Genomic DNA, 16,491 nt, shown 5'->3' with positions numbered 1-16,491 from the left:
GACAGTTTTTCCCCTCAAGAGGAATAAGACAAGTACAGCAGCTATCACCAGCTCTAGTCAACATTTTTCCAGAGGTCCTTGTCAGAGCAATAAAACTGAAGATAGAGAGTTTAAGATTTAGAAAGAAGGAAACAAAATTGTCAATCTTTGAAGACAAAATAATTATGAGCCCATAATTTATAAATTCTTAACTATAATTTTAAAATAAGCAAGGCCATTGACCACAAGGTCAATATTTTAAAATATAACTACATTTATATATACAGCAACGACTCCAAAAATTAAGTTTTTAAAATGCGACATTTACAATAGCTGCAAAAATTTTAAAAACCTAAGGAAATATTAGCAAACTATTTTTAAAATCTATACACTGAAGCTTCAAATATAGAGAAATTAAAGATCTAAATAAATGGAAAAAATTAGAAACATTTGAAAAAGATCATCTTTCCATGAAATACAAATCAAGGTTACATATGAGAAATCATTTTTTACACATAATTTTTTTTTTAATTACAAGAATAGCATGTCTATTGATGGACAAATAGAAAACAGTACTCCTTTTGCTGCTGGAATTTTAAGTATTAAAATTTTGAAAGAAAGCACATTTCTGTAAAAAAATAGGAGTATCACTGTTAGTTATTTACTGCATAGAATTAAAGATCCCCATATAAGAAAATGCATACCAGTATAGATTTTGCAGCATTGTCATAATATTTTTATCCAGTAAGAGGATGGCTAGATATATTACAGCATGCCCAGACCAAATAAATTAAGCAAATTAACAAAAGGAATTAGGCTTTTTTCTGTTTTAAGGCAAGGTTGAATATCAGGCATCATATTTAGTCTTCTATCTCACACTAGCAAAGAAATCAAAACAATATATATTATATAATGGTTTTCAAATGTAGGACAATGGAAATATAGAATCACAATGATCTCTGAGAGAGGAAAGGAACGAAGCGGCACAATTTTCCCAGCTTGCTACCTAAACCCAGTTTCCAACTGCCAATCAGGGAGGAGGAAGCCAGCAGTGTGGCGGTCTTCTCAAGTTGAAAAGACTGCAGTTTGGGGAAACACAAGTGGCCATAGTTCATGAAACAGAGTTCCAGGAAAAGGAGAGCTGCAGAGAGCGAACTCCAGAGATCTCCAGAGAGTTCCCTCCAAATCTCCACCTGAGTACTGAGCAGGGCATGGGCATAAGGTAACCACCTGAGGCTGGAGGAAAACCTTCTAAAAGGAGCAGCTGAAACACTGCCCCAAGGTCATAAAGGGCCAGAAACAGTAGGGTCTTTTTACTAACCAGAGTGAAAACATTAATTATACATAGGAAGTGGACAGAGGGCTCAACTCTAACGAAAATTCATGTCCAGACAAAATCCGTAGGCAAATTATATGCTCATAATCACCAAAATGTAGGAACAACTCAAATATCTTACCACTGGTGTACACCCAGGTCTAATATATGGTATGTACTCAACTGGTTTAAGAAAACATTATATAAGCTTGGAGGAAATGTACTAGTAATAAATGTAGTTTCAATAATTAATAGTCTCCTTCCTATTTTAAACTTTACATTTAATCCAATCTGCCACAGAATCTGAAGGGAAAAATAAGACTACTGTTAAATAATAAGCTGAGTTTATAGCTTTAGACAACAGATGGGATGAATAGCTAGTCTCCCTCTCTGTCCCCTAACATCCTCCCCCACTAACCCCAATTTCCAATGGCTAAAAACACAGTCAACACTATTAGTTTTGGTATACTTCTTTGGAAATCTCAAAGGAGAAAGAGATATAATGTCTAGTGGAGGTTATGCAAGCTTAAAGAGGATCTATGGCACAGCTGTGTTATTATAAAGTTAGTATGAAACTAATGTACCTTTGCAATTCATCAAACAAAACAAAAACAGAACAAAACCCTTCTCTTTTCCTTGGAGTTTTACAACCCTTCAGTGGAATGCTATATATAGTTATGGTTGCTCTATTTTAAGGGGATATGTAAAAACTGTACTGCTGGTTAAAATAAAAGGATATACAGGGAAGAAGTAAGACTGTTACAAAGAAGCTTTAAGAGTGATTAAGTTGTATTAGAGTATCTGCAATTTATTTTCGAGCTAGTGCTAAATCTCTGTTCTCTTTTCCTAGAAAAAGGATTAAACTAGTCTGTTTTGCAAAACTTGGATTGCTCCAAAAAGAAGGCAAGCCTACTGTACATGATTCATGACAATGAGAGAAAATTATCAGAAGACTTTTCCCCTCTTCATGCCTTCAATCCCACCTTTTAAAAGGTGTAACAAAATGTTTTGTTATTAAATTAATGCTCTTTTCAGGAAACTCAACCATAAATAATGAAGTTGATTAGAAGAAATGAAAGCAAGACAAACCCAAGTTCCACTTATACAGTCTACAGTGGGAAGTGAAAATGCACAGAATCATCATTTCACAACAGGGAGAAAAAAAATTTTTTTTTAAGAAAAGAGGAAAATATCCTACCATGATTTGTGTTTGTTGGGTGCTCAGCATCAGGAAGGTGGTCTGAACTGGGCAATACTTTCACGAATTCCCAGTGTGAATCTTCTGTGAGAAATGGCTCCCAGCCGCAGAAACCAGACTCAAAGTCACACCTGAGATGACTGGCTGTTATGGAGAGAAAGGAAAACAAGTGAGAAGAATAAAGGGGGAGCAAGCAGGGAAACATTGACCCTAGCATAGCCAATCAACTGAGGTGGTCAGAACCACCACTCTACTTTGTAAAGAATGCCTTCTGATCATCAGAGTCATTTTGATTTTTCCAGCCTCACAAAGTTCTCCATGTGCTGCGTGAAGCACCATCCTTCTCCACTCGTCTATCTACACCTGGCACATTTCTTCCTGGTTGGCCATCTCTATTGCATTTAATAACACAAGGTAAAACTGCAGCTTTTCAGAGTAACCAATTCAATTGCCAAGATGAAAAAGATTCACCTGCTGGGATGGTTAAAAGGATGGAATTTAAATTAATTCTGGACACCTGAAGAGCCTGAGGTCAGCACCTTAGAATTCAATATATTATGTTAGTTTAACAGTTTCTCTGAAAAAAAAGAAAAGAAAAAATTCCCCAGCCACTTTGGATTGCAGGTAAATTAGATATTTTTGAACTTCGCTTTTTTCCTTCCTCTTAATACACAACTACGAAGTTGAAAAATACTTAAGTTCCTACATTTATCACAAGATAATGAGTTCTAGAGAAAGTCAGGATTTAGAGTAAGCTTCCTAAACACTATTCACAGCTTTGTCACCAAATTTGTGAGGGAAAAAAATAGCAAGTTTCAGTGGACTGGGTAGTACACTAGAAATTCTAACACCTTGATTTGTGCTTTCAAGAAATTATAAAGCTTCCTTATCCTAAAATAAGAATTATAATATCAGCCTATATTAGATAGTGGTTTGGGGGGAAATTCTGTGCAATTAATTTAAAACATATTTGCAAGTATTCCTCTTTATGCAGAGGCATTTTCATAACAGAAAGAAGGATAAAATAATTCTTGGTCTTGGTCTTGGTCAGAAAACACCTAAAGTTTTAACAACTCCCCCAGATCACAATTCTATGATCTTTAATAAAATAAGAATAGATGTATTCCCACTGAGCTCCAAGTATGTGCCAAGTATTTTGCTTATATTACCATCTGTGTTCACAAACACCCTACAAAGCAACTATAATTAATAGAATATCCAGACTGAGTTGTCTGATACCAAAGGTTATACTTTGAAGCCTCTCTACACCAGGGACTTTGCCTCAATATTTAAAAGACTGCATCACTGCTTGCTCTTAACTGTTATGTTCAATTTTTTAAAATATGATCAATTTTACCAGTATATTGAATAGACTCACTATATATTAATAATCAAAGGATATTCAAATTTCTATAAAAATGGATGCCTGGGTCATGACCAGATATTTTATTACTAATATGTCAACTCTTAGAACACTAAAGGATACTTTGCAAATAAGGCCACAAATTTTCTCTCCATGTAAATTCAATGTTTAGTTCTTAGAACTATGCTTGTTTAGATAGTCATATAATGGGTATATAACGAAAGATTTTTCTCTACAAGCAAATATTATTTCCCCTTTAATGTATTCTCCAAAAATAAAAACAAGCAAATTAACTATCATGTAATAATGGGAAAATGTTGCTCATAACCTAGTGGTGAGGAAATGCTGTTCACCCACATAGTACTTAACTGGAAATCTATTGCTTCTGGATGTTTTTCTTTTCTCAGCTCTGGTTACAGTGTTGCTGGGATTACTGCTATTGATAGCCAGTTATTGCTCCAAGCAGAGCCTCTTCAGTTTTTTGACAGTGTTAAGAACTTATGACCTAATTGTGACTGTCTCCCCCAGCGTCCAGAAAATCTTCTGATCTAGTTCTTTGGTCTTCTGTGAACTTCACCACCTGCCAAGCCACCTCCCAGCTCTTCTCAGTCAGAAGAATATACAAATAGACAAGGTTTAAATACATACTTTATCTCCAAAATGTGTTAAGTTCCCAATTCTTGATTGTCAACTTGGTCAAGGAATCCCTCCTCCCCCAACCATAGGCACCCCCATCTGGGTTGGCCCAGAAATGTCTCAGTTTATACCCATTGTCCAAGGATAATAATTACTATCTCTCCCCTTTCCTCTCAAGTGCCCTGTTTGGGCAATATATTCAATATAGCCCTATTGGAACAACAAATTACAGGTTAATACACAAAGGAAGCAGGCAAGACCATGCAGAGAACAATTACTGTTATATGCAATGGTATGAAATGGCTATAATACCACTGACTGTGGAAATGGAAAGTACAAAATGACCCAAACATCACTGGCTCTTCGACAGATGTCTCACATCTGTGCCTGTTTCACTCCACTGCAAAAGCCGTAAAGAAGATTTCAAGACAAAATAGATTGTATTCATGTTGAAATTCAGCCTTAGAAGAAAAGTTTTAACCATTTCTTTCATTATCTGGATGTTTTATCAGTTAAAATCTTGCACTTTCCACAGAACCCAAAACACTGTCTTTTGAAAAATGAAAATTAATTTTTTAAGTCCATCACCATAAAGATATATGAAAGCAAAATGATGCAAAGTGAAAGTTGCTCAGTCGTGTCTGACTCCTTGCCATGGACTATTCTTCAGGCCAGAATACTGGAGCGGGCAGTCTTTCCCTTCTCTAGGGGATCTTCCCAACCCAGGGAATGAACCCAGGTCTCCTGCATTGCAGGCAGATTCCTTACCAGCTGAAGCACTGGAAAAGCCCAAGAATACTAGAGTGGGTAGCCTATCCTTTCTTCAGAGGATCTTCCTGACCCAGAAAACTAACTGGAGTCTCTTGCATCACAAGCAGATTCTACCAGCTGAGCTACCAGGGAAGCAATCACCTGTATAAAATGATGCAATCATCTCTATAACGATCTTAGTGAATTGCTCAGCTGGTTTTTGTTTTTTTTTTTCAAACCAATGACAGTCACTCCAGTACATGTCAAAGGACTTTCTTAAAGCTAAATATTCTAGAACTTAACTGGACTATAAAATATAAGTCAAATTCCAGTCACCAAAGCCGAAGTTCTTCCATTATTATTTCCCCTGCGTAATTCCAAACATTTAAGGTAAAGTTATTATCTGAAGTAAAACCAGGAGGGCCAAATACATGCAGGCAGTTAATAAATGCCTTATGATACCACCATGTGTTAAATGTCAAATATTTATAAAATCTAAAAATTTAACTATTCATATTATACACAAACTATTCATACAAGTAGTGATTTGGATTATCTGGTTGCTTTTACTTAAATTTCTGTGACTGCAGAATACATATAGCCATCTCTAATCACAGGATGAGATATGCCACAGTTCATAATTTCAGTGAAATTTCACTGAGTTCATCAGTTAGAGTAATATTTTTAAATTATGACAAAGCTTTCTCTTGCATATTTAACCACTGAAGCACACTGGCAAGAGAAAAAGAATTTCACTGTGGCAGCTGAGGAAAATTCTGGATCATGAAAATTAAAATATTTATGAACTCCCTGGTTCAGAAGTCAGTCAGTCAGTTCTCTATTGTATAAGAAAAGAAGTCTGTGTGGGAATTATACATTCATTAAGCAGATACTAGATTTTAATACGATCATACTAACAAAAATATTTTATTTATTGAGAACCCACAAAATCTTTTCTCCACTAAGTGTACATATATGTCCCTTACCCTCAGGAGGTTATTTTGCTATTCGACATTTTTTTCAAAATATGGAAAGAATTCAGGCACAGTATCACATTGAAAATTAAACAGATTCTTGGTTGAAGTCTCTTTCACTTGAATATTGTAACTTCTTCTTTGAAGTGTCACAGTTTCTATTCGCATTTTAAATGCTCTGAAACATTCCTATTTTTTCATTCAATTAAAAGAGTTTTCCCATGGAATTTTCCAAACTGCTTTAATTTAAACACTGATCTGTCCATCCTTCCGTCCTTGTTGACACACAGTCTTTCTGCATAAACTATATATATTTTTTCAACATTTTATTGTGGTAAAATATACTTATATGGGCTTCCTTTGTAGTTCAGTTGGTAAATAATCTGCCTACAATGCAGGAAACCCAGGTTTGATTCCTGGGTCAGGAACATTCCCCTGGAGAAGGAAATGGCAACCCACTCCGTTATTCCTGCCTGGACAACCCCATGGACAGAGGAGCCTGGTGGGCTATAGTCCATGGGGTTGCAAGAGTCAGACACGACTTAGTGACTAAACCACCACCACACTTGTTATAAAATTTACCTTTTTGACCATTTTTAAGTGTCCAGTTGAGTGGAACTAAGCACCTTTACACAGTTGTACAATCGTCACCATCATGTGTCTCCAGAACTTTCCCATAATCCCGAAGCCAAACTCCATACCCATTAAACATTCTCATTTTTCCCTTCCCTTCAACCTCTGGCAACCACCATTCTGCTTCCTGTTTTGAGTCTTCTAGGTAAGTAGACAATGGCACCCCACTCCAGTACTCTTGCCTGGAAAATCCTATGGACAGAGGAGCCTGGTAGGCTGCAGTCCATGGGGTCGCTAAGAGTTGGACACGACTGAGCGACTTCACTTTCACTTTTCACTTTCATGCATTGGAGAAGGAAATGGCAACCCACTCCAGTGTTCTTGCCTGGAGAATCCCAGGGACAGGGGAGCCTGGTGGGCTGCTGTCTCTGGGGTCGCACTGAGTCGGACACGACTGAAGTGACTTAGCAGCAGGTAAGTAGAATTATACAATGTTTGTCCTGCTGTGACCTGCATATTTCACTTAGCATAATGTCTTCAAGATTTAGCCACATTGTAGCATATGTTGGAAAATTAGGTATATTTTATATGTTAGTTGTTCTGCTAGCCAATGTATACGTTTAGACCATGTATGCATATACCAGTGTATACCTGGTATATGTTACATCTTATTAGAAATGTTGTAGAAAATATATGGCATTAGTATTTTATTCTTTAATGTCCCTGTTTTATACAGGATCATATTAATAATCATCAAAAATCTATAGTTTGGAACTGTGCAGTATTTGCCTTTCTGTGACTGGCTTATTTCACTTAGAATAATGATTCCACTTGCATGAGGTATTGAAAACCCTGGAAAGTATATGCTGTTCAGTTGATACAAATTTTGGTTATGCAAAGTACTGTCTATAGTCAACGATACTGTATTATACACTTTGCTAATTGTTTTGCAATACTTAATACTTGTAAAAAAAAAAATACAAAGTTTTGTGTAGTATTTTGAAATGGGAGAGGCAGAAAGGAGAAGGAACATGAAAAAAGGCTCGCTTGTCTGCTGCACGAGCACCCGTTCTCTGAACCGTCTTTCGTGTCCATTTAAAGGACGTATTTTAAGCTGAAAGTGCTGTAGGGACAGGCACTTGCCTGTGCATCTCCAACACCAATCTTGAGCCTTTAAGAGTGGACAGTGGGGAAGTTTTACTGGGCAAGAGCATCTAGGCTATTTGGAACTTTGACAGATGATATTCTCCTCTAGGAAGGGTTAGAGGACTTCGGACAAGTTCTACGAAACTGCTTGCAGTAAACCACGCACCGGCGCTTCCCCATCCTTGCAGGGCTTGCAGTCCTGCTCCTGCTCTGAGGACTGGAAAGGCCTGCGCTCCTCGCTGCTGAAGGTTCTTTGATCACCACCCCTCTCCTCAAGGCTGATTCCCCTGGCACAGCGTCCGGGCTTCCCGCCTCCAGCGGCTGCTCGGGGCTCCATGGTGCTCCCCTCCCTGAACCGTCCGCGGCTCACCGGCACCGCGGCCTGGGCCGCGTTCTCCTGCAGGACCACTGCCCTTTGGGCACCTTCCCCGGCAACACCTCTCCTGCCCCGGAGTGTCAGAGGTGGTGGCCCCCTTTTCCCTCCGGCACCCCACCTCCGCTCGACATGTCTCTTCCAGGAAGGAGGAGCCGCGGCGAAGGTGAGGACTCCACAGGAGCGCCTGGGTCCCGGGGCGCCGTCACACGGGGATGCCTTGCTAAGGGGAGGCCCCGGACCTGGGTGACCTGCGGCGATGGCCAAGAGGCCAGTGCCTTTGCCCTCAGGACCAAGATCGCTGGGGCAGCGGGTCGTGGGTCCTGCGGCGCCCCTTTCACCATCCGAATGAACGCTGCACCAAGGCATTGCGGCGCGGGTTCACCTGCAAGGGCCGGTCATGGAGGCTGCTAGACCCAGGCAGGGGTTCACCTGCAGCAGGTGGACCCTGAACCGTTCCGCTGCTGGGAAATGTTGACACTAGGTGGCCCTTAACTGACCTGAGCCAGAGAAAAACCAGGAGGCAGCGGAGGAGGAAGAGTGGGGTGCGGGGGGTGCGGCGGGCGCAGCCTCAGGTACCGCCAGCTGCCCCTCCCCCGCCTCGCCCTTCGCCTCTGCTGCCTGCAGACAGCAGCAGGTACCCTCCAGCACCTAGGCCTCCAGGGCGCCTGTATGCGGCCCCTCCCGGTTAGGAAGATAGATCTTGGGTCAAGTGTTTTGGCTACAAAAATGTGGGGGTGGGGGGCTGCGGAGGGGCAGGGAAGGACAACGAAAACTTGGGGGGTGAAGGATGTGGCACAAGTTTCACAAATGTATGCATATGTCAAAAGTAACCCGACTGTATACATTCGTTTTGTGCAGTTCTTGTACATCAATACATCTTAATAGCACTATTTTAAAACTATGTTGTTAGGAATTATAATGATGCCCTTAGGTATTAGTGAAGTACTGGGAGTTTTGTTTTCTATCATGAAAGGCCTCCAATTTGCCTTTTAAAACTGTTTTCTTTTACAGTTTTCTCTCCACCTGTTTTGTCTTTTCAGAAAGTGTTTTCGGCCTCCATTTTGGAAGCCTTTTAGGCACGGTGGTTCTCAAATTTTAAAACATGCAGGTGAATCATCTGGGGCACTATTAAAATGCAGTGGAGAAGGAAATGGCAACCCATTCCAGTACCCTTGCCTGGAAAATTCCATGTACGGAGGAACTTCAGAGGCTACAGTCCATGGGGTTGCAAAGAGACAGACACGACTGAGAGACTTCTATGGGAATTAAAATGCAAGTTTGGGTTCTGTAAGACTGGGTTGTATCCCAAAGTTCTACGTTTCCAAGGAACTCGCAAATGCTGCTGCTGAGACTACTAAGTCAACCAAGTAACACTAACGGTAGGAACAGCAGAACCCATTTTTCCTTTACCATTAGCTACTTTTGAAAAGGTACTGGGCTAGAGGCTCAATCAACTACATTTGTTAAAATGGTATAAAAGTAAGAGGAACTTGGTAAAGAAAGTTTGGTAAACTTTCTTGGTAAACCTGGTAAAGAATGTTTACCTGAGTAAACATGCATTTTGCAAAAATCACGCTGACCACAGATAGCAACTAATAATATTCATGAGTTAATATTTACTTAGCCTCTGGAATACAGTAAAAAAATCTGATGTATTCAAGCTGTATATATCAGTTCAGTTCACAGCTGTAACTATCAGTTCAGTTGCTCAGCAGTGTCTGACTCTGTAACCGCATGGACTGCAGCATGCCATACTTCCCTGTCCATCACAACACTCAGAGTGTGCTCAAACTCATGTCCATCAAGCCAGTGATGTCATCCAACCATTTCATCCTCAGTCGTCCCCTTCTCCTCCAACCTTCAATCTTTCCCAGAATCAGGGTCTTTTCCAGTGAGTCAGTTCTTCACATCAGGTGGCCAAAGTCTTGGAACTTCAGCTTCAGCATCAGTCCTTCCAATGAATACTCAGGACTAATTTCCTTTACAATTGACTGGTTGGATCTCCTTGCAGTCCAAGGGACTCTCAAGAGTGGCTCCAACACGACAGTTCAAAAGCACCAATTCTTCGGTGCTCAGCTTTCTTCATGGCCCAACTCTCACATCCATACATGACTACTGGAAAAACCATATCTTTGAATAGATGGACCTTTGTCAGCAAAGTAATATCTCTGCTTTTTAATATGTTGTCTAGGTTGGTCATAACTTTTCTTCCAAGGAGCAAGCGTCTTTTAATTTCATGGCTGCAGTCACCATCTGCAGTGATTTTGAAGCCCCCCAAAATAAAGTCTCTCACTGTTTCCATTGTTTCCCCATCTATTTGCCATGAAGTGATGGGACCAGATGCCTTGATCGTCATTTTCTGAATGTTGAGCTTTAAGCCAACTTTTTCACTCTCCTCTTTTAGTTTCATCAAGAGGCTCTTTAGTTCTTTTTTGCTTTCTGCCATAAGGGTGGTGTCATCTGCATATCTGAGCTTGTTGATATTTCTCCCGGCAATATGAGCTATACTAATCTAGAGATTCATCCTATACTGACAGTTTTTAAAAAGATATAAAAACATTTTTCTTGAGTTTTATGGACCTTAAAATTATATTTATAAAAAAATTTGTATAACGAATTCAAATTTATAAAATACAAACTCGAAGTTTGTTGTACAATGTTTGAAACTGGCTTAAAATGTCAAAGGAAAGCCTCTTATTTTGCAATAACATATATATACATGTGTTTATATACTTTATATAGGGGATATGACATAAGAATGTAGCCATGTTACATACTACAAAACATATATACATACACTTTGATATCGACATGATTATTTCATGTACTTGTTTGTATAATCATTTTTGCTTGGAGAAACTTATTTATATAGTAATGGAATTGTTAGAATTGAGACAGTGCTACACTATTTTATGCACTATAGTATTTGACACGTTTTGCGTATTACACATGGATTGCACATGTTAAATACTTCAGTGCAGAAAACAGTGTAACCTTATAACATTTATATAGAGTCTAGTAATTCCATTACTATACAATAATTACCTCCAAGCAAAAATGATTATACAAATATGTACATGAAATACTCATGCTGACACCAAACTATATGGATGTTTTGTAATATGTAACATGGCTACCTTTTTATGTCATATCTCCTATATAAAGTTGATCTAAATCAAGCAAGCATGCCAGGTGTTCTTTGACTATTTGACTAAATGAGCTTACATTATTTGGAAAATTTAGCTGACTACGAAGTAAAACTACTTTTTGATAAGGACAGGGATCTGTCCCTGAATTCACACAAAGGAAAGAGCAAAATAGTATCAAGATATAATCTATGCGGAAAACATCAGATAAGTAGTCAATAAAACTTCCAAAAAAGAGATATGGGGAAGTATGTCCACAATCAAATGCTAAAGTATCTACTAATATTCTAGATGAAATTCGATGAAGAAAACCACTTAAAAGGATAGCATAAAGAATCCTTGAATTGTGGGGAAAGAAAGAAGAAAAGCTATTAAGTTTCAATATGTGGAATTGAAAAGGCAAGAAATATATTTACTCTCAATTACTGAAATTGAGAATAATACAAACCATTAGAAAGGTGAATTTGTCACAAGATATGAACCAAATTGTCTGTAAAAAAAAAGCTTTTTAATGAAACAAAAAGAGGAAAGTGACAGTCGCATTAGAGAAAATGAAATGCCTCCATTTCTAATGAAAAAAAAGGGCACACAAAAAAATCCATGGAGATCATATCGGTAAGGAGATTATTTTACTTAAATTTATGGTTAAAACCAAGAGTCTTGGGAATAGACTGAATTGCTATTTACAAAGAGGCAGAGAGTTTCTTCCTTGCTTTCTCTTCTCTTTTCTACATCTTTGTCCATTAATCTCAGTAAAATCCTTGCTTACCAATCAGCAGAAGCATATTGTAAAAGCTTTTCATTAAAAAGGTGATATTCATCTTGTTATAACATTTTTCTGTTGCTCAATAAAATATATCACTAAAATAAAGCACTTCAACAAAAATAAATGTAAAATTTTTAATAATTAAGAAACCCTCCTGTTTGTGATATAGAAATTGGATGCATTTAGTTGTACTCATTGTTTCTAAAAAGACATGTATTTTAGTTGCTAAGTTACCTCATATGAATGAAAACCATGATGTAAGTTGTAAATTAAATTATGTTTCCTTTCTGATATAAATAGGTTTGAATAGTAATAGAATTTCTTATCATTACTCTTATCAAAGACTTCATAAAAGGTCTGAAATAAAGGAGTTGGGCCTTTTTGCCTAGTCATGAATACCAACCATGGCTGATTTCTACATCATCATGGCTATCTGGAAGGTAATGACAGCCCTCCTTCTCTTTCTCCTTGCCCCACAGCTTTCTGCATAATTGGTCAGAATGGAAAAAAATCTTACATTTAAAACAGGTTATTAACCCATAGTAAATTTGTATTTAAGAGAAGAATACAAATAGGTTCCTTTTCCCATCCATTTTCCTCTTACTCAAAATACATACATCTCACTCAACATCACAACTATTCATTTGTTGAACAAATAGATCCTGAGAGTGAGCAAAAAGCACCAAAACATTAAATTAGCATAGAGATGTCCACAAGGAATAGTGCTAATGGCATCAAAATGAGAACATACATTCATCTTACTTCATACATACTAACTTCACCTTGCTCAAGATAAAGACTCTTTCAGATTCAACCACTATCATGAATGTGAGCATAGGAGTGAGTCAACCATTAATTTACTTACAGCAAGTTGTCGGGTCCTCATCACTCTTATCAGAACAGTCCTGCCAAGAGTCACAAACCAATTCTTGAGCAATGCACTGGCCGCTGGCACAGGTGAATTCATCTGCAGAGCAAAGTTGTCTGGACGAGGCCTGGGCACAGGCGTAGACCCACAGGTCATCAAGCCCAATAAAACCTTTCTGGCTCAAAATAGTCCCTTCAAAAATAATCTTCAAGGAAGCACAGAGAACAATTTGTGACCTTAAAACCCTCTTCAAAAAGACTCCAAAAATAATACTGGAGATTCAAGAATTATTCAGAAAAATGCCTTTTTAAAGATAAAGCAAATACAATTAAGCAGCAAATACAACTAAAAATAAAGTTCCCAGTTGATAAGCTTGACTCACACGCATCAGATTGATGGGCACATTAGAGCCACTGAGGTGTCTAAGAAACCACCCATGATCTGATGATCTGATCTGAGAAATCACCCATGATCATGATCCTATTTAATCACCAACAATGTCCCTGACTGCAGACTTACTTGGTCATCATTTTCACAGCCCACCGACTTTAATATTCAAGGAAAAGAATAAGTGTTGTTGCTATTTATATAACAAGAGTTATAGATGCACTTGGTTTTTTAACTGTTGAAATTAGTTGCTAGAAGGTAGGAAGTGAAATGTCAGGCAGATAAAAAGGGATGCAATAGAATAGGAAAACATTTAAAAGAATAAATTTTAAAATCTATTAATTCTTATAAAAGAATTGCTCTAACAATCAAATAAGTGCTAATTAAAGGAAATGAATTCATTTTCTCTAACTGAATTGCAGGCTTTCTAAAGGTATAAACTACTAGCAAGTTGAAACAACCATACGTTGCTATTCTAGTGTAAGATAATGTGAAAGTATTAATATCCCTTGAAGTTTTAACAAGAGCAATTATTAGGTAACACCAAGAGTGCAAAAGAAATTAAAAACTGTATAGCAGATGCCTTATTCTCTGCCATCCAATATGGTAGTCACTAGCTGCTGCTGCTGCTGCTAAGTTGCTTCAGTCATGTCCGACTCTGTGCGACCCCATGGACTACAGCCTACTAGGCTCCTCCGTCCATGGGATTTTCCAGGCAAGAGTACTGGAGTGGGTTGCCATTGCCTTCTCCAGTCACTAGCTACATAGGGCTATGTCAATTTACATGAACAAAAATTAAGTTAAAATTCAGTTCCACATTTTAATAGTTAGATTTCAAGAATTCAATAAGCACATGTGGCTACTGGCTACCATACTGGAGAACACAGATAAAACTGCCATTAACACAGAAAGTTCTGTTGATTAGCACTGCACTAGATATTGGGTTTGGTTTGGTTTTCATGGAATACAACAAAAGTATTTCTACTTTTTGAAGTATAGTTAATTTATAATATTGTATTTCAGATGTACAGCTTAGTAATTCAGGGAGTATTTTTTTTTCTGCATCGATATTGTTAATATGTAAATAAGATTCTAGGAACAAAGACTGACTCCTTTTAGTCTCTTCCAGCTTCAAATGTCTGAGAAATTTTCTTTTCAAAAACATGAGCAATATATATCTAAGAATTACTTAAGATCAAGTTTGCATAAATATTTAACAATTTATAAAATAGTATCAAGATGTTAACTCAATGGGCTATGATATAAACCTCAACTTCTGAGATTGCTACAAAAATGCTGTGATTCTTAAGTTCCAAATTCAGCTGCAAATTGGATTTAAAAAATCTGCATAGTCACAGTTCATATCATTTGGGTCCTCCTTTTAATACCTAGAAAAATGTATGAGTGTGATATTACCTTAAAGTAATAAAACTGGTTTCATAAGACACACATACAATCAGCCTCTTTATTTTACACTTACACTCCAGTATAAATGTATTTATATACTCTTTATACAACACAAAATGAATGGAACCTTAAACTACTATACTTTAAAAATAAAAATCTAAACAGCAGTTAATAATACCAGAATTTCTATGTCGATCTGACATTACTACACATTGCAATATTGCCATGATATTAGAAAAGAAATGGCAAACACTCAATATGAAAGTTTTTAAATGTTACCAGATATTTTTCTGCACAATCTCAACTCTATATACAACACAAAACCCAAGTTAATAATTTTAAGAGATAGCATTCCCACTGAGCATATGTATATTTCAGATGCATCTTTGGACAGATAGTTACCCATGCATTACAAAGATGTGAATTCCTGCATTCACAATATTTGCATATACTCTCCTGATTTTTCAATACCGGTTTATTGTTTATCTGCTTCAAATGCAACTGGCTTCCTTGGTTGTACTGCACAGTGTTTGGGGATGCTAGGGAGGGAGCCCATGGAGAACGAGAATGCTTTAAACAAGAGTAGTTAATATTCTCATCATTTCAAAAAATTTTATTAAATACTGAATTATATAAAATTTGAATGTGTCAATCTTTTGTTTGTAAGTGACCTGTAGCTTCAGTATAAGAACTGCATTATTCTTTCCTAGATTTGATCAATACATTAACTCTGTTTAAAAAAAAAACAAACAGTAGTTACTTTCTTGCTTCTCCACTCAAGCAAATTTGACTTGAGTACAGGTAGGTACAATGAAAACAAGTAATTGCTCTCCCTAAACATATGAGTCTGTATTTCTAATTTAAATGTTAATTTAAATTAACAACGAATGATAAATTCACTACAAGGCTAAAAATTAAACCTATGATAAAAAATACTTGTTTCTCCCTTTTATACCTTAAATGTCTTCAGTTCTTCTGGTATTACCACATCCACTTTCACCCATTTTCTGTGAGTTGATGTGTTGTATATCCAAAATGTTTCTTCTTCCTTTGATTCAAAGAAAAAAAATCACTCATTCCCAAAATTCTAATCTCATATTTATATACGTGCCCTCTTAATTACATTTCAGTAGAGTTGATCATACCTGTAGGGTATTAAGTACTAAAAAACTGAAGTATTGTTTAAAATAATATATTATATTTTAAGACAAAAATAAAGAAATGGAGATCGGGAGGGAGGAAAAGAGAGAGTGCAGAGAGTGTTTAAGGTAGCAAAAATACTCTTTATGATAATATGATGATGGATCCATGTCATTCATTATACATTTGTCCAAACCCACTGAATATGCAGCCCTAAACATGACCCCTAATGTAAATTAGAGACCTCAGGTGATAATGACATGTCAGTGTAGGTTCATCAGTTGTAACATGTGTGCCATTCTAGTGGGAGATGATACTAATGGGGGAGACTGAATATGTGGGAACAGGGGGTGTATGGGAGATCTCTGTACATTTCTTTAGATTTTGCTGTGATTCTAAAACCACTCTATGAAAATTATCTTTTAAAAACTAAGGAAATAAAGTATATATACATAATAAAGATGCCT

General features: G+C 37.3%; 1 protein-coding gene across 1 annotated transcript in view; it reads right to left on the bottom strand.

Annotated features, from left to right (window-relative positions):
- MALRD1 (MAM and LDL receptor class A domain containing 1) overlaps positions 1–16,491 on the bottom strand; it is a 603,405-nt gene that overhangs the window by 537,371 nt on the left and 49,543 nt on the right. Inside the window, exons 9-11 of the mRNA XM_052651192.1 lie at positions 15,840–15,932; positions 13,088–13,295; positions 2,493–2,636 (exon numbers count right to left, since the gene is read on the bottom strand). Coding sequence (XP_052507152.1) covers positions 2,493–2,636; positions 13,088–13,295; positions 15,840–15,932 — 445 coding nt within the window. The remainder of the gene's footprint in view (positions 1–2,492; positions 2,637–13,087; positions 13,296–15,839; positions 15,933–16,491) is intronic.

Source organism: Budorcas taxicolor, chromosome 13, assembly GCF_023091745.1.
Source record: "Budorcas taxicolor isolate Tak-1 chromosome 13, Takin1.1, whole genome shotgun sequence".
Classification (NCBI taxonomy): Eukaryota; Metazoa; Chordata; class Mammalia; order Artiodactyla; family Bovidae; genus Budorcas; species Budorcas taxicolor.
Note: the sequence above shows the minus strand (reverse complement) of the source record. Positions and strands in the feature narration are given on the sequence as shown.